The following is a 23,135-nucleotide window of genomic DNA, read 5'->3' as shown; positions in this document are numbered from 1 at the left end:
TGGGTGCAAGGATTTGTTACCCACAGAATACCAGCGAAGTGTAATTTTAAATAAAAGCACATTTAAATTTCTCTCAGTTTAATTGCTTTTTCATGGTGCAGAAGCAAGCTGACACCAGGGCTACACTGTAGAGACCCCAAAAAGAGTTGACATTTTGTTTGCTATTTTACTTATATTTTTTCATTGCCTCTGTTTTCTCATCTAGGGATTTCAAATGATAAATATTTTTAAAAGATCCTTATAAAGGTTGTCAGGAAGGACTGCTGTATGCTGGGTAAACAAAGCAATACTATGAAACAATGTAAGGCCCTGAAATTCTGTGAGAAGTTTTGCATTGAGCTTTTACTTGTGTGGCATCCCATTAACTTCAGTGGAGTTCTTGACAGATGCAGAGGTCTGCCTGGAGGTGGCTCTGTGCAGGATCAGGATCTAAGTGATGGTACAATATAAACATCGCGTCTGTCTCTTTCTCTCTCCTTTTATAATAAGATGGTAAAAATGCAGCGTATTCCAGGACCCAAGGAGCCTGCTGAACTGACTTATTATACATTATACAACGGGAAACCTCTGCTGGGAACTGCAGCTGCCAAAATGTTGAGTACTGTTGATTCTCAAAGGATGGCCTTGACGTTAGGTTATGTCATCCAAGTACAAGCTGATCGTAAGAATTCTTTTCTTAAGTTTTCAATCCCCAGTTTTAATCACATTTATTGTCATTTCTCAGAACGAATATTCAAAATGCAACATTCATTACGGGACATGCTCATTAACCACACTCTATAATTTCAAATGAACTTGTTTTAGTAAAATCTTCAGTCAGGTGGCACTTCCTGCATATGAAAGTGTAGTAATTCCATCTGTTTGGATGAAGGACTGACATTAGAGAAGCTACAAAGAACATTGATAGAAAAAGGAGAAATGGTTTTGACAAATGATTAAACTATTGGCTATAAGCATGAGATGAAGTCAGAAAAATGGCTTAAAAGGTGCAATATCAATTCCAGTGAGTACAGTACATTCTGTGTTTGGTCCTAGATTTGATCACACTGTATTATTGATTTTCAGTCTTTGTTGTTCTTCAGACAACAGAGATTTTTGACCCCTGTTTGCATAAATTACGTTCCCTCAAATTCTAAATTACATTGTTTCTCATAAAAATGCTTCAAAGTGCCTTTCCTGCTAAAATGGATGTAAATTAGAAAAACATACTGTCCTCTTATCCTCTGTACATGCTTTTATGCTCTTGAAATGGATGTTTGAGTGACTATATTGCATTTGCAAGATTTGAGCTGACCTGACCTTGTACTTGCATGGTGTTATAAGGAGGCCTTGCTCATCTGTAGGTGTACGTATTCTGGTTCCGTACAAGGTGAAGTCAAGAGTTTACAGAGCATCATTAAATGAAATTATGAACTTGGATAGCTAAGACTCTCAGATTTGATTATTTGAATGGAGGAGACAAAGCATCCCAGTACCTTGCTAGTAAAATAAAATATTCCCATTGCCTCATTTTGGACATAGTACAAGTATTTCCTTGTAATTACAAGAAAGATATTTTACACATTTTTCGTTCTGATGCATTTTTATTTGTTTACAGTAGTGCCTGGATGAGTCCCAGTGTGATAGATGCTGCACTGATACATGGCGAAAGAGAATCCCTGCCCTAAAGAGTTTACAATCTGAGTAGACAGGACAGACCAAGGGACTGAGACAGAGAGATTAGGGAACTGAGCCAAAGCCCATTGAAGTCAGTGGAAAGACTCCTGTTGATTGGGCATTGAATCAGGTCACAAGTGACTTACCCAGATCTCTTGAGTCTCAGTCCTTTGTATGAAGCACAAGATCATCCCATTCTCGCTACACTCTTCTGGAAGAACAGCACATTTTCCAGTGCTCATAATATAAACCTCTTCTACAATTGCTTGCTGCTTACAGGGGTAGTTGGTTATTAAAGTGGATGTTAGGTAAAATTTGGACTGAAGCCTTTGTTTAAAACACCCCAAACCAAAAAATAGCCCATAGTGAGATATTAATTTAATGACCTAAGGTCATTAAGTGGTGAACATTGCTTATTAAGAGGGACACTGTTGATTAAAATTCAGAGTCTACACTGCCTCTTTTGAGATCTAGTGAAACATATTATTCCAGTTTAGATTCTGTGCAAAAATATGCCACTGAACACCCGATTGTGTTATTCCAGCACATCAAAATTACAACTGATTTCCAAGGAGGTCTGAGTGTCCAAGGATGACAGGATCAAGCCCCGGACAGGCTTTTAGCTAGTTGTACTATGGTAATTACTGGTAGCCAGATGCTATACATTTAGGGCTTTGTGCTACCAGGTGCAAAGTGCCTTTGACAGCTAGTGGAGTCAGTGGCAGTTGAGGGCATGCGTCACTTCGCAGAATCTGGTCTTTGGTATAGTCTGTTAAGTCAAATAGAAAGTGGAGTAAGACTGTTAGAAATGTCACATTAGTATTTTCATAATCGCCTTTTCCATGTTAGGAGCCAGTAAGATAGGAAAATAAATACAGAATACAGGTTAAGCCTAATCATTTAATAGTCAAACAAAATTAAGAAACAAAATGTGGTGATTAGCATAAGCATTTGCAAAAAGAAATGAAATGAGAAAACTCTGCATTTATTTCACAGCAGGATATTTAATATATACACTAATTAGATGTATATGCTGAGAGATGTAAGGGGCAATTTACTCAAATAAAATGGAATCTAAAATCTTAGCGTGCCCTCTAGGTAAAGATGTTCTAACAAGTAATACAAGGTGAGATATGCATTAGTGCTGTGATGTACAGCATCAAGCATAGTGGGGTTTGTCCTAGGCACTATGGTAATACATGGAAATAATTCGTATTCCAGTGCAATTATCAATATTTCTGAAAATGATTTTTCCCAGCCCCTATATTTACCCCCACCCCAAGTGCCACATTTTGTCCTCTTTGCGACACCCATCCCGTGACCGCCAAAAAAGCTATAGCACAACAGCAGCCCTACAAAGGGACCATTCTGCTGATGTCGATGGCAAAATGCTCAATGAACCAGATCCTTAGCTGGTGTGAGTTGTCTTAAGTTCATTGGCTTCAAAGGAGCTATGCAAATTTATAGCAGCTGTGAGTCTGCACCAATGTCTTCTGTAGGAGCAGGACTGGGTACAGTGTGCATATTTTTCACACAGAAACTATCTGAGTCCAAGCTCTGCTGGCGTTTTATTTTAGGAAAACACTGATGGCTTGTTTCATTCAACGTTATTTTACTTATATTGTGAAAGAGCCATTTGAGTGAGATCTCATCCAACTTGAAATAAATGAATAAGTAAATCTTTTGTACTAATTGTTATGTGAAGACCATTTAAGGAAGTGCCCAGCTAGTTCTTCTGTTGCTTTTACATAGCAACTGATGGTGGAGCACTGACTCTCTCTCGCTTGCGATTTTTTGCAGCTGTGGTGAAAAACCCACCAAACAACCTGTGGATCATTGCAGCAGTACTGGCTCCCATTGCTGTGGTTACGGTTATCATCATCATCATCACAGCAGTTCTGTGCAGGAAGAACAAGAATGATTTCAAACCAGACCCCATGATGAACCTGCCTCAGAGAGCTAAAGTAAGTGTCTGTTCAATCAGGAGATGTCTAGTCTCAGCACATTCGTTAATTTTTCCAGAGTGTTCATTCTTCAAATCCCTTCCTAAACATATTTAAAGGACATTTGAGAGTTTAACTGGTCAGTACACTCAGGCTAGGACTTTCTCAGCTGTTACAGAACCTGTTTGCTTTTTCCTGGAGTGAAATGAAAGATCTATGCCTCAGTTTCTCCTGGCTTTGTGCTTATGCCCCCCACTTGAGACCTTCTGCCAAAGCAATCACCCTTCCACCCTAGAAGGGCTGGAGTCCATAGGACTCTCCTTGGACCCCATAACGACTTCTGTCTAATCATACAGAAGATGGTTGTTCCCTCCCACAGGACTAAGCATGCTTCACCCATGGCATTTGTCTCTTCTGTCAATTGGGGAGCAAAAGATAAAAATGGAAAATCAAATCTTGATCTGTTTCTAAGGTAGGTTGTCACAGTGTAGCTGGTCCCTGCCAGTAGAACTGAGCCCACCTACCTGTGGAAGAAGGGGTGAGCCCAATCTAGCCAATAAAGGGGGCTGGGCTACCCTTGGACTGCCATAGGGCAGAAAATGGGAGATGGAAGATAGAGTGATTGGGAGAGGCTATGCCTAGGGAAGCCAAGCCAAGCCAAGCCATGGTGGAGTGGAGTGGAGCAGAGTGAACTCCTGTGCAGAGCCCTGGAACCCTCCCATGTTGTAGGGTTCTAGAGCCCAGGCCCTAACCTGAGCTGGGAAGTCTGTGTAACAATGACACAGACCAAGTCCCACAAGCCCGGGTTGGCTGGCATGGGCCAGACATGGGTGTCTATTTCCTGTGCAGAGAAAGGAGTGACATAAAGTGTTTTCACTTTGTTTACCTGCCTCTGTTAAGAGAATAAACCTTCTTAAAAGAGACTGGGCCTGGCAGTGAGTTTAGAAGTTGGGGAGAAGCCCTGCCCTGTGACAGAGATGTTCTCAATTCTATGCACAGAATTTCTGCTAAGCAGTTCCCTTTAGCACTAATCAGAGTTCAATAGTTAAAGTTCTTTGCTTTGACAGAAGCTGAGAATCTAGTACTAAATTAGAACTGTTCCAGCCAATTAGTAATGCAGAAATGCCAACCATTTCCCTCACCACCACTCTTTTCTTTTACTTGCAAATATAGATTACAGTGAATTAAGGAAATTATACTTCCCCTTTACTTAATGAGCCATGTAAATTATAGGGGCACTGACAGATAAGTCCCCCATTTGAATCTCCCTCTAGAAAATCACATATTCTGTTTTAAAGCACTATATCTCCCCATAGTGAAAAAAGCTGCCAACTTACCCAACATTACTAAAATCTCAGCTTCTAGGCTAGGCAACCCACCAAAGCCAGGACTGGGTGAGGTGTTTTTAGGCTAATGAGCATGTGTGCACATCACTATCCCTTCACTCTCCCTGTTGGCTTCCCTCTTTTCGCAGGTAGGGGACTGAAATCATAAAAACTCTGCTTGCTTTCTGAGCGTTTTGATAAGGTCAAAATAGAATGTTTCAACCTTATCAAAGTGCTTCATTTTGATTTTTTTCCAAAGGATATTTTATCTAAATGACACGTTCTTGAAAAAATTTTCTGATGGAAAACTCTTTTGTCACAAACATTTCCATCAGCTCCAGTTGGAAGGTGTAGATTGAACAGATGATAGAGGTAACAATTCTGCACTGGCAGGGAGATGGACTGGATGGTTAAATAGGTCTTTCCCATCTCTGATGTTGATGTTTCTGCTTAAAATGGTCTGAGAAATATATTTTTTGGAAGATAATGAAATAAGAATATCTCAAGAAGAACAATATATTTTCATCTTAACCTACTTAGAGTTTGAGTCTATTAGGCATAACAATAAGTACCAGTGCTATAATTACTACAGAATCATAAATGATTGATGTAACATGTATAGAATATTTTAAAGTAAACATGTACAATTTCATTACAAAAGTGCTTGAAACCACTTGATTATTGCAAATCTTCCAGGCCAAAATCTGTTAAAAAAATGGAGTTGCAGTAGATATTTCCAGTTTAAGAAGCAGTTTTGAAAACTCACTTCTGTATATTTTGTGTTTGAAATCTGTTTATCAGAGTCAGGGTTTCTGGTACTTTTTGGCTGTTCTGCGTTAAAATAAAAGAAATTAAAATTCTGTGAGGAGAACCCTCCTTCGTATTCATCTTATTTTGTTTTTTAGTGGTGCAGTTTTATGTGATCTGATTTCAGAAGCCTTATGTCAAAGAAAACTAGCAGAGTGGAGCTGCCTATTCATTGCTGCAGTCCTATTCCTACTGTTAACGGGGGCACTGCAGTTCTTCAGATAGAGCTGCCTATTACATCATTTCACAGAATCCTTCCTGTGTGAATGGAATTAAATTAGTGAACAAAGGGTGGAAGGGTAATAAAACCTTTACCATTTAAATATCATTCTATAGGCTAGGTGTCACTGGGTGGTTGGCACTTTAAGGGGAGATAGTAATCTGTCCACCTATGACAAGCTAAATTCACCTCTTCAGGAGGCAAGAATGAGTCATCTGACTCACTGGTCACATGATCTTTAGTCAGGCCTTATATAAAGGAGAGGGCTGAGGGAGCTCAAGTGAGAGCTGGTAACGCTCAGGTTAGGGTGCTGAGAGGCCCTGGTAGGACAGAAGTCTGGGAAGCTGTAGCTGGTTTGAGGAAGCAGCTGATGGAAGCAAGACTGGTTCTTGCAGGGAGTGAGGGAGACTGAACTGAACCCAGCTGTGGGAAGGAGGCCTGAGGACTCTTGGTTCACAGAGAGCAAGACCATTGGGATTATAACCGAGCTCCAGGAAGCAAGGGGAGAAAACAGTTTGTTTGAACTGTGGAACCAATGGCCAGCTGGCATGGAATATTCATGTGTGTATGGACTGAATACACTGGATCCCCTTTGTAAGGGGAATGCTTTAAAATAACATGACTGTGTGAGCTATTGAGGAATCCAATGAGAGGGAAAGTGTGGCAGTTTGCCTGCAGAGTGTTGTCTTCCCCCACCCCCCCGCCATGAGGAGACATTTGTCAGACAGACAGCCTGTTACACCGGTATTTGCTGTAAAAGCAGGATTCCTGCTTCAGCATGGTAATATAGGAACCACCCTTATTGTAACTTATTGAAGGATGAATAAATAAATGAAGTTAGAAAAGATTAGCTGCTCATAAACAGTGTAGTTTATAGCAGCCTTCTTTGGAGTTGTGTTAAATCCTGTTGCCAGTCTAGATTGATTTAATAGCTGGCAATGTGTGTGCTGAGCTTCAGGGAAAAGGCACCATTACCATTTGTTTCAGATAAAGTATTAGTTCCAAAATAAAGAGTATAAACTGAGGAATGTGAAACTTTTGGAGCAGTGAGTAAATGAATGGATGGGAATTTTTTAAATAGTCTTTAAATGCTACATTTGTATATGGGGGATTTTTTGGGCAGATATTAACTTCTTTTTCTGCGTCTCTTCAGTTCTAATTCATAGCATGCCTTTGAAAGCCATAATCTTATTGTATAGTCTGTCACCTTTTTTTCCCCCTCTTTATTTTTTTAAAGGATGAATAAGCTCTTAGATAAATATAGATAACATCCACAGTCTAAGTCCCTCAAGCAAAAATAAATACTGCAGGCCCTGAGAGAGAGCCACCGTTCATTTGTAGAGAGCATACAAGGGGGAAAAAAATCGCCTGACGCAGAGTATACATGGTCATTCTGGTATTTATCAGCTTTTACATCACCATTCCAAATAGAGCTGGCCAGGAATCTTCCAACAATGATTTTCTGACCAAAAGTGTCCTTTTTACAAAATCAAATTTTTCTATGAGAAGACTTCAGTTGTGCTATAAACACTGATTTTTTTTCACTGGGAAAATTGAAATGATGACTTATGTACATGCATCTGGGGAGCTGCAGCTGGGCTAGGGGGAAGGCATAGTCTAGACACTCAGCCTCCAGCAGGAGAAAGTGAAATTTACAAGAGCCTTCAGGTGGGTAGTGGGCAAGCTGAAAAATTTGGTTTCAGTTCTCCCCAAATGGAATCTTTCTGAAAATTCTTTCCTGTGGAAAAATTTTCAAATTTTAAATTATTTTTGTACTGATTCAGTATAAAAATATTCAAAAATGTGAAAATTTTTCACAGGAAGAGATTTCCATTTTCCAGACAGCTCTAATTCCAAAGAAACAAATGTCAGCAGCAACCCATACCATCTGTTCTAGTCTCATCCAGCCAATGTAAGAAATTACTTGAGCAGTTGTGTTCAAATATCATTTCAACAGCCTTACTCAAATCCCACTCATTAAATCTTTCTCAGAAATCTTGCCAGATGATATCTTTTTCCTTGCAGTGCAGAGTAAATCATGATAACAGATCTTAGTCTTGCCAATTTAGTTTGGGATGCTAAAGCCCCCTGCTCATGGGGGCTTTTACAGAGCAGAGTTCCAAGATCAAATGTTGTTGTTTAGTACAGTAGGTCAGCTAATGAGAATGTTTTCTCCAGCTCCTCCTTTAACAAAGTTTTGTCATTGGGGGAGAGGGGTAAGTAAAAACTGAAAATGATTAGATATAGCATTGTTGGAATCAGATCATGGTTACACCACTCTTGAGTTATGTCAAAATATTTGTTTGCTGATTCTTGCCTTTTTTTTTTTTTTAAGACTGAAGTATACTTTGTAACATATTGATCCATTTTTAGAGGGGGGATGGTAATGTCTGTTAACCAGTCTGGTAACAGGTTTTCTGTTTTAATACCCCTTTTACAGAAATAACTAGGATGCTCTCTGCTCACAATTAACATATATAATGAATACTTTAAACCATTAATTTTACTCATTTTATTAGCGTCTAGGATGGCTTATGGTATTTCTCCCTAGCTGTCCTTCATATGACTTTCTTGCCCTTTTTTTATTCCCTCTCCCCTTGAAGTTGATCTAATGGCATCTTTTTTGGTACTTTCCCTTCAGAGTATTGGGAAGATATAAAGCTCCCAACGGGGCAGATAGCATTGTCCTTTGCGAGTAATGGTTGTTAATGGGGCCAGCATTTCTGATATGGTGTAAGCTTCACTGCTATAATGTGCTAAGGCTTTGTTGGTCCAAATCAATGCTAGTCCATTTAGTATCTGCTTAGTGCACGTCTGCTGGAGCTGCTTATCAGATGAATATCACTGTCAATGCATCTTTAAAAATCAGCATTAGTGTTAAGTAGGAGACTGAAAATGTGACAAGCCACTTTCAACAGAATGAAAGTGATCTTTTCTTAGAGATGGCAAAATTTTCAGACTCAGATACCCACAAAATATGTCTCTGACTATTGTCATGAAGGGACAGAAGTGGAACAAATGTTTATACAAAGCAGAAGATACTGTGGATAACTCACTATTTTGGCCCAACTGTAAAGTTCAAATCTGGATGGCTATTTTTCCAGAGTAACTCAAATGTTCAGTAATGTCAGAAGAGCCTGAAGGAGCCTTTTCAAGCACTAGGCTTATAATTTTGACGTGTTATTTACTGGAATGTTACTGGGCATGTTTTAGGGGTACAGTGAGGGCAAAATTGAATTGCTCTGGGAACAAAAAAAGCACCACCATCATCTCCTCATTCAATGTGCTTTATATATGTTTATAGCATTGTGTCAACCACATGTATCCAAGAAAAAATGACATCTTTATTTTGGTAACTTAATTCAATCTATAATGGATATGAAACCTCTGTTATCTTTGTCCCTCTTTTCCTCTTTCTTTTTTTACATTCAGTTCTGACTTCTCAATTATCTTACTCAAAACAAGGACAATTTAATATCCATTAATGGTTTAAAACACATTGAATAAAAGTCTGATTAGCATGCTGCTTCACTGCCAATTATCTAAATTACGGTTATGGTTGCAACTTTTAACTGTAGCGCATATAATTAAGGGTATGTGCTACAGTTAAAAGTTGCAACCATAACCATAATATAGATAATTGGCAGTGATGCAGCATGCTAATAGGTAACAGCAAAAGATATTGTCTGAACATATAATGCATGTTGGAATCCCACAGTTTTGTTTTTTCCTTCTCTGCAGCCAGTACAAGGTTTTGACTATGCCAAACAGCATTTAGGTCAGCAGGGAGCTGAAGATGAGGTTTTACCTGTGACTCAGGAGACTGTAGTACTACCACTGCCAGCTAGAGATGCTCCTGCCTCCCAGGAGAGAGAAATTGCTCAGGATGGGAGCACCACTAAAACTGCCAAGTCCAATGAAACAAGAAAAAGGTATGCACTGAACAGACTTCAGCTGAAGGCAGGAATGGGCTGGATGCTGCTGGCTGTTAATGAAACAACAGTGAGGTTGGCACCCATGCAGTGCCCGCAGCATCTGGTTCCTCAGGAAAAGTGCCTGGCATATGATGATGTTTTTCACCATATGTGTGAGATTGCTAAAGAAAGTAGGATAATATGAAGTGAGGCTTTAGCAGACATTTTCATATGTGTAACTAGTTAAAGAGATGAGTGGAAAATGTTACAACATATTAGCTAGTGATGGGTCAGAACCAAAACCCTGGATCTGAAGTTTGGAAAGGCTCAATCTGAACCTGGATCTGAATTTTGCAAATGGACAATAGGACAGATGCTCGGTTCATGTAAATTGGCATAGCTACACTGACAATTTATACCACCTAAGGGTCTGCTCCCATACCTTTATTAAAGGCTGAACAGAACCCCAAACAACGCTTAAATAATATTAAATGTCAGAGTCCAGAGCACATGCAACAGCAACACAATGAGTATCCAGTGCTCCAATCCAATGGATTGGGGTGCTTGAAAAACTATGTAAAATTAGATATTTCTCGTATTCCTTCACAGTGAGTGAGTGGGGTCACTTAAATTCATTTTACAAGTGAAGAACATGAGAATTTTTGATGTTGAAATTTTCTACTGAAGGGAATAGAGTAAATATAGATCTGTTATTTTAGCGGCGAGAATGAAGGCTAGAGTTAATGTCAGTTTCACTGGAGTTATAAAATCCTTGCTTTTTAGACTGTTTGCTTAAAGGGAGGTTATTTGGTCTGTGCAGAGAAGCTTTGTAGGAAAGAAAATCTCAGTTTATTCATCTTATTTTATACTTGCCAATGCACTCTACCAGATTTGCTTTGTCAGAAACACCTAGAAAACTTAGCATGACTTAGAAAACTTAGAAGTTTCTGTCTTTTACATACAGAGAAAAAGGTATGTTAACATGTTCGCTTTGGTAATTGTCTCCTATATAATAGATTATCTAGGAGGAGGCTACTCAGAGATAGTATACATAGGAAACAGAAAAAACTAGTTTAAAAAGCCCTTCTTGGTTCCTAGGATTAGTTTGCTCTTCTCATCTAAAATCCTTCCGGCTTTTAAAGTCAGTGATGTATTAGGTACGCTATGTACAGATCATTATGTTTGTTGAAGAGCACAGGAGTCAAGTTATCCAGTTCAGATGAACTCAGTGGTACTTGTCCTTTTTAAAGTCTCCAATTCTCTGACACAATGCCACACAGGAAATTATCACTGTAACAGCTTTAGGTGCTGGTGCTATGCTCCTAAAAGATAAGTCTCATCAGGAGCTGTTCTTTAAAGATGTTTTTCAAGTCTCTTTGATTCCTGACTCTCACCCTTGTGTAAACACACACACAGAGTTTAACTCTCCCCATTAATAGAAAAAAAATCCATTAATTGCTTTGGGTATATGCAAAATCCTCTTGAAGCAGAGCTCTGTGTAAGCTCAAAGCTTGTCTCTATCAGCAACAGATGTTGGTCCAATCGAAGGTATTCACTCACCCACCCTGTCTCTCCAAAATCCTTTTGTAATAAATCTCTGCGTTCCTAAACCAATTCTGATCAGTAAGCTTTTACTGATTCAGGAATTCACTGGAAGACGGTTCCCACTGTCAGGTGGGTTGAACATATAGTACAGTACTGTTGTGATGCCTTTCTGGGCAAATGGAAAGTATCACATTGGTAGATGTGCAGGTGAATGAGTCCCTGATGGTGTGGCTGATGTGGTTAGGTCCTATGATGGTGTCCCTTGCCTATTGACTTGTGAAAATGAAAAATATTACATGACCATCTGAGATACTTGCAATTTCATTCCAGGCCAATTCACAACCTGGAAAGGTCATCTTGTATCAGATTTTCATGAAGTGGCTGTTATCTGATCAGAGCAGACACTTTTTTGTCATAATTGTACTTTGAAAGAAACTTTGAAATTTCAGCTTAATAAACATGAGTTTCTTTTTTAAAAGGGGAACACTTAGAAGCTCTGTGGTGGCAGTGATCCTGCAAGGACAGCTGCCCTTTATTTGTTTCTCTGGATCCTACCCCCTTCCCACTGACAGCAAGGTTCCTTCAGACCTTCTCCTGTCCTAACTTCCTGTGTGTTTCCTTCCTGTCTTCCCCCTATGAGTCCTCTTTAAAAGCTCCTACTTAGGCTATGTCTACACTAGCAGTTTTGTCGGTAAAACTTTTGTTGTTCAGGGGTGTGAAAAAAACACCCCTCTGACCGACAAAAGTTTCACTGGCAGAAGTGCCGGTGTGCACAGCACTATGTCAGTGGGAGACACTCTCCTGCCAACATACCTAGCGCCGCTCGTGGGGGGTGGTTTAATTATGCCAGCAGGAGAGCTCTCTTCCGCTGGCATATTGCGGCTACACAGGAGACCTTACAGCAGCCCAGCTGTGTCGCAGTGAGGTCTGTAGTGTAGACATGCTATGTGCTTCTTGGGGAATTTCCACTCTCTAAATCCACCAGCTCGCTGTTGAGGGAAGCTGAAAAGAACAGTTTTTCCTTAGGATGCAGTTACACTTTTGTTCTCCACAGGTAAGGCCTCTGTGGGTCTTGAACAATCAGCCGTTGTCAGTGCTGTATTACTACACTTCGAAATCGTGGTCCAGCCTGAAAGCAGAGACTATAGGGAAGGCAACAAGCCCCCACCTTCAAAATGAAGTTTGCAGCTTCGTAGAGATACAGAGAGTTCATAATTGCACAATTTATGAATTGTGTGTGAGGGCAGATACCCAAATTGTCAGAATGCCCCAGATTTATTCTGCATTCTTGTGCCCTCTGTAGGGAGAATGCTGTCTGAGAATACCCCTTCTCAACACTTCTGACCCCACCCCAGCATAGGTGCTGAAATTAGGGGTACTGGGGGTGCGGCAGCACCCCCTGGCTTGAAGTGGTCTCCATCATATGCAGGGTTTATAGTTTGGTTCAGTGGCTCTCAGCACCTCCCTGTGCAAATTGTTCCAGCACCCTTGCACCCATGTCCATGGTTGCTGCAGTAGCAGCTTCAGGGCATTAAGCAATCCGTACAGTGACAAAGAAGATGGTCATGTAAATGATGTTTCATTGGGAGTGTCAGGAAAAAGTGGCACTGGCTTGATAGGGTGGTGTTCAGAGGGAGAAAAGGAGTCTGTTTGTGTTTGTGAATTATGGCTGTCAAAAGCAAGGCTGAAGTGGGTTCCTTATTCCCGGTTCCTTATTCAAAGGCCAGAATTATTTAAAAATGCATTAATGTAAGATTGAACTTTATCAGATTAATGTGATTGAATGTGTTAACAAATTACTAATTACTTAGTTCTTTAATTAAATAATCAAATAAGGAGCTGGGTTTTGACTGCTGTACATGATAAAATAAGTTACCCCCAGTGACACATACCTGTGACTGTCCTACTGTTCTGAAGGAGCTGAAATAGCCCAAAGCTTTGTTCTTGCCCAATATGCTGCAACATCTCGCCCCCACCCCACTTCCATGTTGTACATGGAGGCTGAATGAAGAGTTGGGCTGTGATTGGCTGTTTGTGACAAAATATATATTGGGTCATCCCAAGTGACATATGCCTGTGACTGATAATTTATGAAGAGATGAGGATATGCCATTTATTTCTGGTCTTACAAATATATTAGCCAACTCTTATTTTGTGTTTTTTAAGTAAACATACAATATGCATGTAAAAATCATCAAAAATCAGTATTCATCCCCATTTGATTATTTAATAGATAAATTAGTAATTTAATTTTTTATCATATTCAGTCATTAATGTGATGACATTTCTAAAACTAACCTTGCATTGATGTATTTTTAAATGTCATGTGGTACTCAGTCTAAGTATATTATATCTATTCTATAGTGGTTCTTTTATCATGCTCATCACCACAGTATCTGAGCGCTTTCCAGAAGTGCATTAAACAGCGTGACTATACATGTCATATGTCGTTTGTTCTCTTATCCTCTCCCCAGGGATAGAAGCATATGCAGTTGAGTGTCTTGTTTTTGCAGGGTTTAACATTTATATTTAAATAATAAAAACCACAAGTTGCTATGTCAGGGGTAGGCAAACTATGGCCTGTGGGCCGGATCCAGCCCGCCAGCTGTTTTAAGCTGGCCCTCAAGCTCACGCTGGGGAGTGGGGTCAGGGGCTTCCAGTGCTCCAGCCAGGGAGCAGGGTCGGGGGCCGCTCCACACAGTTCCTGGAAGCAGTAGCATGGCCTCCTCCAGCTCCTAGGTGCTCCAATGGCCCCGTCCAGCGCTCCAATGGGAGCTGCAGGGGGGGGTGCCTGAGGATGGGGCAGCATGCAGAGCCGCTTGGCTGCACCTCCACGTAGGAGCCGGAGAAGGGATATGCCACTGCTTCCGCGAGCCGCTTGAGGTAAGCGCCGCCCGGAGCCTGCACCCCTGAGCCAACCCCCTGCCCCAGCCCTCATCCTCCTCCCTCCCTCCCTCCCTCCGAACCCCTCAATCCCAGCCCGGAGCACCCTCCTGTACCCCAGCCCCACCCCAAAGCCCGCACCCCCAGCTGGAGCCTGCACCCCTTCCCACACCCCAATCCCCTCCCCCTGATCCCAGCCTTGATCCGCCCTCTGAACCCCTCGGTCCCAGCCCAGAGCACCATCCTACACCCCAAATTCCTCATCCCCAGCCCCACCCCAAAGTCTGCACCCCCAGCCCGAGCCCTCAGTCCGGCCACACCCCACTCCCCAGCCTGGAATTCCTGGAATTCATCAGCAACGAATCAGGAAAGCCCAGTCCAGGCAGAAGCTCTTCACAGAAAGTAGTGGTCCAGCAGAAAGAGAAATGGTGAGAGGTATTTCCTGATGAAAGACCTACTGTATGCCTGCAGTTACTTCCATAGAGATACCAACACAGAGATATGCCATGTTGAAATTCCCACACCCTGAATTCCTAATTTCATTCCCCACCACAGAGCCTGCACCCCCAACCAGAGTCCTCACCCCCTCCAGGATCCCAACCCCAATTTTGTGAGCATTCATGGCCCACCATACAATTTCTATTCCTATATGTGGCCCGGGGCCAAAAAGTTTGCCCAGCCCTGTGCTATGTGTTAGAAGGCAAGGTGAAAGAAAAGAGCCTTGGAGCACAAGGTAGTGAGGTTTGTGATGGAGGAATTCATTCTATGGCCAGGGACTGGCCCCAAAGAAAGTTCTTTCTGCTGCACAGACAAGCTTTACCCTTATTGTAGATAATGCCATTGTGCCTGGGGAGCAGAGTTGTTAACTACACCCAGTCTTCATTCTGGAGCTTAGAAAATCTTTTAGCTATCCTGGGCCCAGGCCACTGAGCTCCTTCCAGGTAGGGACCGAAACCTTGAACTCAATTCAAAATTCTATGGGAAGCCAGGGTAGGGAGTGGAAGACAGGAGCGACGTGTCAGTGGAAGCCTGCATGGCTGAAGAGATGTCCTGCGGTATTCTATACTAGTTGGAGTTTCCTAATTGCTGAAGGCTTCATGCCTAGGTATATCGCATTGTTATGGTCCAAACAAGAGGTGACGAAGCACGTATAAATAAGACCATGTCATTTTCCACTAGGATGGGATGGAGTCTTCTAGCCAACCAAAGATGACAGAAAGCATTATTTGCACCTGCTGCTATATGAGAGCTTAGTGCCAGTGAGGACTCTGTAGAGCACTCCTAGGCTATGACTCTAATTGGCCAATTGCAGATATGTACCATCAACACAGGAGACTGCACGGTGGATGCGAATGCTTTATCTTTATCAGCCAAACTTGCAGTGTCAAAGAAAGAAATCAAGTTTGCTTGATAAGACCTGTTTTCCATAAAACCATTTTGACAGGAATTCATTATATTCCTGTCTTTAACTCATTAGTAACTGAATCCCATATCAGCTCTTCTATTATTTTGCCTGGGATTGATGTCAGGCTAACCGGACTTTGGATAGCTAGGTCATACCACTTCCACATTTTGAATATTGGCACAAGATCAGTACTCTTCCAATCTTCTGGAATTTCCTGAGTTTCAAAAATTTATTAAAAATTAACAGTGGTGGGCCACAGCTCTCCTTTGTCAGTGACTGGTGTGTGGGCAGTTGTGCCTAGTGGTTGGGGTAGGCATCAATCGGCCAGAGTCAGAGTCCAGGATCAGAAACGGAGTCAGAGGCCAGATGCCAGAGCCAAGAGTCAGAGGAGAAGTCAGGAATTGGAGCTGAGGGTCAAAACCAGGTTTCCAGGGGAGTGAGGCAAGGCTGGGTCCAATGCAGGTGCAAGGCTGGGATCAAGCAGGTACAGAAGCTATTGCAGCCATGGTCAAATGCTTTAAGCAGCCGCTGAACTGCTGCTTAAAACATTTGCCCATTGCTGACTATGCCAACCAAAAAGGTGGTACAGTCAATTAGGTTGACTACTACAGGTCAGCTGTGCTCGTTAGGTTGCCTGGAGACTACCTCTGCTGCAGGCCCTGATGCCTGACATCCTTAGCCAACTCTGAGTACACGTGGGAGCATGTTATTAGGGCTAGCTGATGGGCTCGAAAGTAGTTTGGCAGCCTCATGTGATACAAATAGAGAACAGAAATATTTATTGAACAATTTCTGCATCATCATTAACAAATTTACCATCTCCATCTAGTAAAATGCCTATAGCTTTGTGCCATTGCTAGGATTTCTTTCTTTAAAAATTTGTTATTGTCCTTAGCCCTGCCAGCCATGCTTTGTCTTTAGCTACCCATAGCGATTTCCTACACTTCATAACTTATGTGATTTGTGCCACCAGGTTTCAGTAGGTCAGTCATATAAGTATTTTTTCTTCATCGATGAAAATTTCTAATTCTTCTTACTTGCTATCCAGACTTCTCGCATTGGTATATAAGCAGCTGAAAAATTTATTCTTTGCTCATTCTTTGCCACATCAGTTCAATTTGTTGATGGCATCTTGAATTTGAGATTTATGCCACACTTGCCTCCTTATCACGCTCCTCTTGAGTTGGTAGTTCAATGTCCTCGTAGCTGCTTCAGCTGGTCTCCAGCCAAAAAGGTTAGCCCCTACTATGAGATGTAGGCCATCCCATTTGTACAGCTTCTTCGTCCATTGAAATGTGGCCCAATGTTCAACAAAGCAAAACCTTCCACCTCACACACGTCATGCAGCCAACAGTATCTTCTCTCTTGCCTGCTCACTGGAGCAGTAGGGTCTCTGAGAAGATTGCACTTCCCTTTTCTTCCTTTCCCATCCAAGATGCTTTAATCTTCTATAATCTGCATAGTTCCATGTGATGCCATATCATCATCGGTGGAGACTTGCCAAACAACTTCATAATTCTGTCTAATACCACAGTGAAAAATCATATCCTCATTCCAGGGAGACAGCACATCATCCTATTGTCTTTGTGTCCCTTGCTGAACTCTGTTGGCTCTTCTTAATATGGAGCCACCAGTGCTGATTGTTTGCATTCTTAGAACGTTTGAAAAACCTCTCCTGGTTGCTGCTTATTTCATACTGCAAGGATCCCCCTCAGGTATGTCCTATATAGCTTTCTGTTTCATTCCTATAGAGACAAGCTGTTCTGGAGTTGACTTACTCAGTATCTGAAAATGTTTTGATACTTGAAGTTGAGTTGAATGCATCTTGCCTCTCTTTCCCCTCTTGGTTACAAATTGCCTGTCCACTTTTTTTGGTTTCTACTCTCTCCAGTTTCCTTATTGATGATCTGTCCCCTTGTGGCATCTGTGAGAATGATTTCCAAATCTGGTAGTCCAAGAAGTCTCTCGGTTCTCAGATGCTGCACAATGTTACAACCTGTGCTTCCAGTCCATGTATCTTCTCCTCCACCAGCTTGCATTTCATACTCTAGAAATCTATTTGGTCTTCCTGCAGAAAGGAAAACATGGTACATCCAAGGCAGGTCACAGCAATTGTTCTTTCACCATCCATATCTGCTACCTGGTGTAGTGTTGAGCCGTACCTAAAACAGGAATCTCACTACCTCTCCAAAGTCTCACTGAAACTGATCCAGTTTGCTGCTCTTCTTGTTCACCCGGCAATTGACTAATATCACTGCTCAGCCTCTTCCCTAGCACACAGGGAGGGAATTACCACTCAGACTTCAAACACTGGTTTGATTCAAAGCCGCACGGGTCCAACTGACAAGGCCCTCACTGAGAGACAAACAGACCTTTCTCAGCTGGCCAGTTCAGGAGTCCAAAGCTCAGCCACACAACACTCATGCAGAACAACCAACCAACAGATGGTACAAATACAACACCTGCCGCCAAGTCCTTCTATCTGCAAGCATAGACTCATACCTTCACTCTCCAAAACACCCATTTACCACTCCTGTTGCTCTGCTAAAGGGTGTCGGGGGCAGGGATGGGGTCTATGGGGAGGGGAGAGGAGAAGGGCTGGTGACATGGGCCACAATTTTTCTCAAAGAATAAGTTTCAAGTCAGGAAGTTCCACGCCTCCGGTACATCACAGCTTCATGGTTGTTGGGACAGGTCACTTGCGGTGATCTGAGACTTACTTTATCACATGTAGCTTGCCAAACCCCAGCTCCTTATTCAAACTCTGTATTCAAAATGGAAGATGGGAGAGAGGGGTGGCATTTGGCAGCACAACATGCAGGAACAAAAGCTTTCATTAGAGGAGAGACTTATTTCACATCATTTAGAACAAGCTGACAGTCACAGGGCTGTATCACTTCGGGTGACCCAAGGTGCACTTTGGTACAAACAGCCAATCAAAACCCAACTTCTTAGTCAAGCCCTGTATACTATATGGAAGTGGAGATGTGACAGCAACCAGTCCAACCCCGGCTCCTTATCTGATAATTTCTTTAATAAAGAATTAAATAATTAATAATATTGAATATTATAAAAAAATTAATACGATGAATTTTCTAAACATATAATCTTACACTGATTTATTTTTAAATAATTTTGCCCTTTGAATAAGGAACGGAGAGCCACGATTAAAGTGCTAGTACCAGGATTAAGGAACTGGGAATAAGGAACCAATTTCAGCCTCATCTGACAAAACCTGTGAACCCAGATGCAGACTAAATCGTGGGAAAGTGCTTGCAATGAATCTGTTTAGCCATGTTCATGAAATAATTGGCATTAAAAACCATCTGCTTTATTTGAACTGCTTAATGGATACCAAACAAATGATGTCTTCTTTTACCTTTTGCATTATTTTCCCGTGTCTTTTTGGGTTCGTGCAGGAGAAATAATCAGTTCTGATTTCACTAAAATCCTCCTCAGGACTGAGCCTACATAAAAGTAATTTTTTAATATTGTAAGTGCATTTCTGCTTTCATTGTGTTTCTGTTGTGTGGCTTATTTCCTATCTCTTTTGTGTACAAAATCAAAGACTTGAAAAGCCAATGATGCAAACTGTGCAAATGAAATAACCTTGAAATTAGGTTTATACAGATGAAACTTACAGTCTTCCTTGTTGCTATGGTTACTTACAGCAGGTCGTCTAGTCAGAATGGTTCTGTCATCAGCAACGAATCAGGAAAGCCCAGTTCAGGCAGAAGCTCTTCACAGAAAGTAGTGGTCCAGCAGAAAATGACAAAAGATGAAGGAAGAAAGAGAAATGGTGAGAAGTATTTCCTGATGAAAGACCTACTGTATGCCTGCAGTTACTTCCATAGAGATACCAACACAGAGATATGCCATGTTGAAATTCTCCTCCACTTTTGTCCTACACTTACTAGTCCTTCATGCATCTATTCTTGTTTATATCTTCTCTTTTTCTTCTGAGCCATAATATGCTGTGCCTTCCCTAAATCTGACATGGAACTGGTTGATGTTTGCACAGTTTTCTGGGCCTTCTTAAGCCTTTACTGATTTTAGCAGCAAACCAGTGAAATGAAATGTAGTGCTTTTTGGTGGGATAGACTGGGTTTGGTGTGTCTCTGTGTATGCCCTAGGACACTCATTTCAATTGCTGCTACCTCTCAGCTGGCCCAGATCTGATAAAGTACATTCATCAGGTAACAGTTTTTTGTGAAAAGGTATGAGGGTTCGATGCTCTCTATTACCCTCCTCCTTTTTGCCATCTCTTTGCTAATGGCCTCAGTGACAGCTCTTCCTGGTACTAAGAGTCTGATACAGCACTAGACTTTGTTTACCAGTCCTTTGTGATGATGCCAATCTTGTGATTTAAAGTGTATAAGGTGTATCTAATAAGTGTTGGATTTTAATTTCCTTCTCTTTTTGCTTTTGTTTTTGCTTGTTTCCTTCTTCCTCTTCAGTTTTAGCCCTGTGTTCACAGCCTTGTGAGGCCAGACTCTGAGTGAGACATAACGATTGCTTCTAGAGGGGGAGAATTAAAATACACGTGACCTGCTAAGGTTCTGTCACAGGCACAAGAGGATAATTCCTGCTTTGTTCAAGATATTTGAGGGAGGGAATGGGAAGCTGAAGCAAACAGAAAATCTTAATACAAATCTTTAACCCCTTCCTACTTCAGTACATCAGTAGTATAATCTCTTTGGTGCTTATGATACAAATGGCATAAAATCATAACATCTCCCTGTGGTGATCCTTATATGTGATACAAAATGCGGTGTGGCTTAAATACCGCCTGTTTAACAAAAACATAATACCATATACACAGATACATAAAATAACAGACAAACTCGATGGTCTGTTTGGCAAAACTGCACTACATTTTCTTATTCCTTCTGCAGTTTCTGTATATTTAGTAGCAGTGCATTCTACAGGGAATATAGTATTGATACAATTGAAATGTTCTCTTTTAAAATGACTTTATTATGCATGTTAGAAATTAATGTATAGAACACATTCCTTTTCTTTGTGTTGCATGCTCATACTGTTTGTATTATTTTCTGCTGACAAAGCTGTGATTTTACTAATAAGATCCCCAATCCAGCAATGACACCTTGTCAACTGCTCTTGGGGAAGTCTCTCTAGGGGTCCTAGCTTTCTCCTAACTGGTCCCCCTTCAGTTCATCAAGATGAGACCATGCTATAACCTCTTAACTTAAACTGAGTCTATCAGCCCTTAAACTCCATGGCTTGCAGTCTCCTTTTGTCTCTCTGTTAGTTTCTCAGAGACAGCCTGGAATGGGTCTGTTGCCCCACTGCTATCCAAGGCCTTTCTGCCTCCCCTTCCCTCTCTGTTATCCCTCTTTTATAGCTGGACTTGTTTTCTTTATTGGTCACAGCTGTGGGTGCGTGTCTTCATGATTGGCAGTTCTGGCAGGTGCGTGGGGGTGTGGTCAGCCTGCAAGCAGAGAAGACTCTCCTCTCCCTTCTGCCCATGCTCAGTCTGGGATTTGTAAACCCAGTTACACACCCATTCTGGTGGACTGCTGCACCTGTATGTTGCTCCATTAAAGGCAATGAGGTCCTCTACTTGCATACTCCTGGGGAAATTCTGAGCCAAAAAATTAAAAATTCTGTGCACAATATTTTAAAATTCTGCATATTTTATTTGTCAAAAGAACACAATATAATCATGCCAGTTTCAGTAATTTGGGTAATTTATTTCAAAATACCTGTCAACAAGTATGTCTGTAACAATACAGACAAAACAAAAAGTTTCAGGAAATGACTTTTTTTGACAAATAGATTCCCTTCTGGGTGTATTAATACAGAACATTGAGTAATTCATTTAAACTACAATACAGAAATGTATTTCCTGCACACCTCAGAAGCAGTTAAAAGGTTTGGGGGAGTCAGGGATAATGGAGGAGCCTGAGGTAGAGGGAAGGAACCTGGAAGTGAACCTGGATAGTTGTTGGGTGGGAGAAGTGTGGAACAGGTTTTTTTGGTGGCAGGTGAAAGATTGTTTGAGAGTTGGGGAGCCTCTCCCATGCAGACCCTGGCTGACCCCTAGCCTCTCCCATTCAGTGAGGCACATCTGCCCTTGTCCCCATGTGTCCCTGCAGACCCCTACCCCTTGTCCCCATGTATCTCTGCACTCTCCTTCCTCTGTTCCCTTGTGGCCCTGCAGCCCCCCTCCCATTGAGACCCTGGCTCAATGCTGTTACCTCATTATCTCCTGTGCCCGTGCCACAGTCTGTACCCCCACGAGTCTTTCTGAACTCCAGTCTGTGACACCCTCCCCCCCCCCCAACAGCCCCGTGTGCTCCACTCTGTCTGTGCCATGGATCCTCATCTTCCCCCGCTGTGAGGAACGCAGTCTCTTCCCCCTCTCTCTCTGCCGGCTGGCTTCCCTCTCTTCTGGTGCCAAGGCAGCCTCTGGTGGGCAAATGGTGTAATTGCAGAACCTCTCCAGCAGAATCTATATTCTGAGGAGAAATAAAAAAAATCTACAGGGGACATGAATTCTGCATGTGCAGTGTTGCACGGATTTCCCCCAGGAGTAATGTGCAGGAGCAGAACCAAAATCTTTTACAGCCCATATAAAGCAAGCTGTGTTAGACAACAATCAATCAATTTTTCTTAATGTCCTAATCATTTTCCTAATGTTTCAAATATTGCTTGTTTTATAGTACAAAAATGTTAGTGGTTTCCAGAGGTAAATATTGTATTTCCAGGCTATGATTTTTTTCTACATGAGAGACCATTCAGTCAAACACAACTTCATTTATTGTTCATTTATCTGGTCAAAAATATTGTGGTGGGGGTATTATATTTTGGTTTTCTTTAGAATGTTAGGTTTTAAATCATCAAAGAAAATTGGTAAGTTCTTTCTTAAACATTTGACTAATACTTAACATAATCTCTACTGATCAGAATTCTAGTGCATCTGCAGAATAGGCATAATAGCTGTCTAAAAGAAACCTACGATACTGTATAAGACAATACATGCCTTTTATTTAAAATCTCCATTTAGGTGAATTTTAGTTTAACCATTATTAGCAAACAATGACTTTGTGCTTTTCAAACTGTACTGGAAAACTAATAGCTGCTGTATTCTCTTGTGTATTTGACACTCCTTTCTCCCGTCCTTCCAACACCAAGCTCAGCTAGCTAAGTTGATGCAAGGGAACTGTCTAGGGCTGAATCTTTTTCCATTAGGGTGCAGAGTAGCAATGGATTTATAGCCACTATTTATATTAGTATATATTATACTAATATATACTATTTATACTAGTGAAAATTATAGTATAAACTAGTATATACTAATTTATAGCCACTATTACTGCCATGCTAAAGTTGCAATAGCCATTGCTGCTTGTATGCCCCTGCCCCCTCCACTGAGAGGCATTGGCTAGTGGATCTATGTAGCAGAGGATCTAC

At 41.4% G+C, this 23,135-nt stretch overlaps 1 protein-coding gene across 2 annotated transcripts in view; it reads left to right on the top strand.

Annotated features, from left to right (window-relative positions):
• The window catches only part of KIAA1549L (KIAA1549 like), a 207,663-nt gene that overhangs the window by 132,037 nt on the left and 52,491 nt on the right, over positions 1–23,135 (top strand). For both annotated transcript variants that reach the window (XM_073347698.2, XM_073347699.2), the window contains 4 exons: positions 490–661; positions 3,457–3,620; positions 9,693–9,883; positions 19,370–19,497. In XM_073347698.2, coding sequence (XP_073203799.2) covers positions 490–661; positions 3,457–3,620; positions 9,693–9,883; positions 19,370–19,497 — 655 coding nt within the window. The remainder of the gene's footprint in view (positions 1–489; positions 662–3,456; positions 3,621–9,692; positions 9,884–19,369; positions 19,498–23,135) is intronic.

Source organism: Lepidochelys kempii, chromosome 6 (genome assembly GCF_965140285.1).
Source record: "Lepidochelys kempii isolate rLepKem1 chromosome 6, rLepKem1.hap1, whole genome shotgun sequence".
In the NCBI taxonomy this organism is placed as follows: Eukaryota; Metazoa; Chordata; order Testudines; family Cheloniidae; genus Lepidochelys; species Lepidochelys kempii.
The sequence above is the reverse complement of the archived record's forward strand: the minus strand, read 5'-3'. Positions and strand labels throughout refer to the sequence as shown.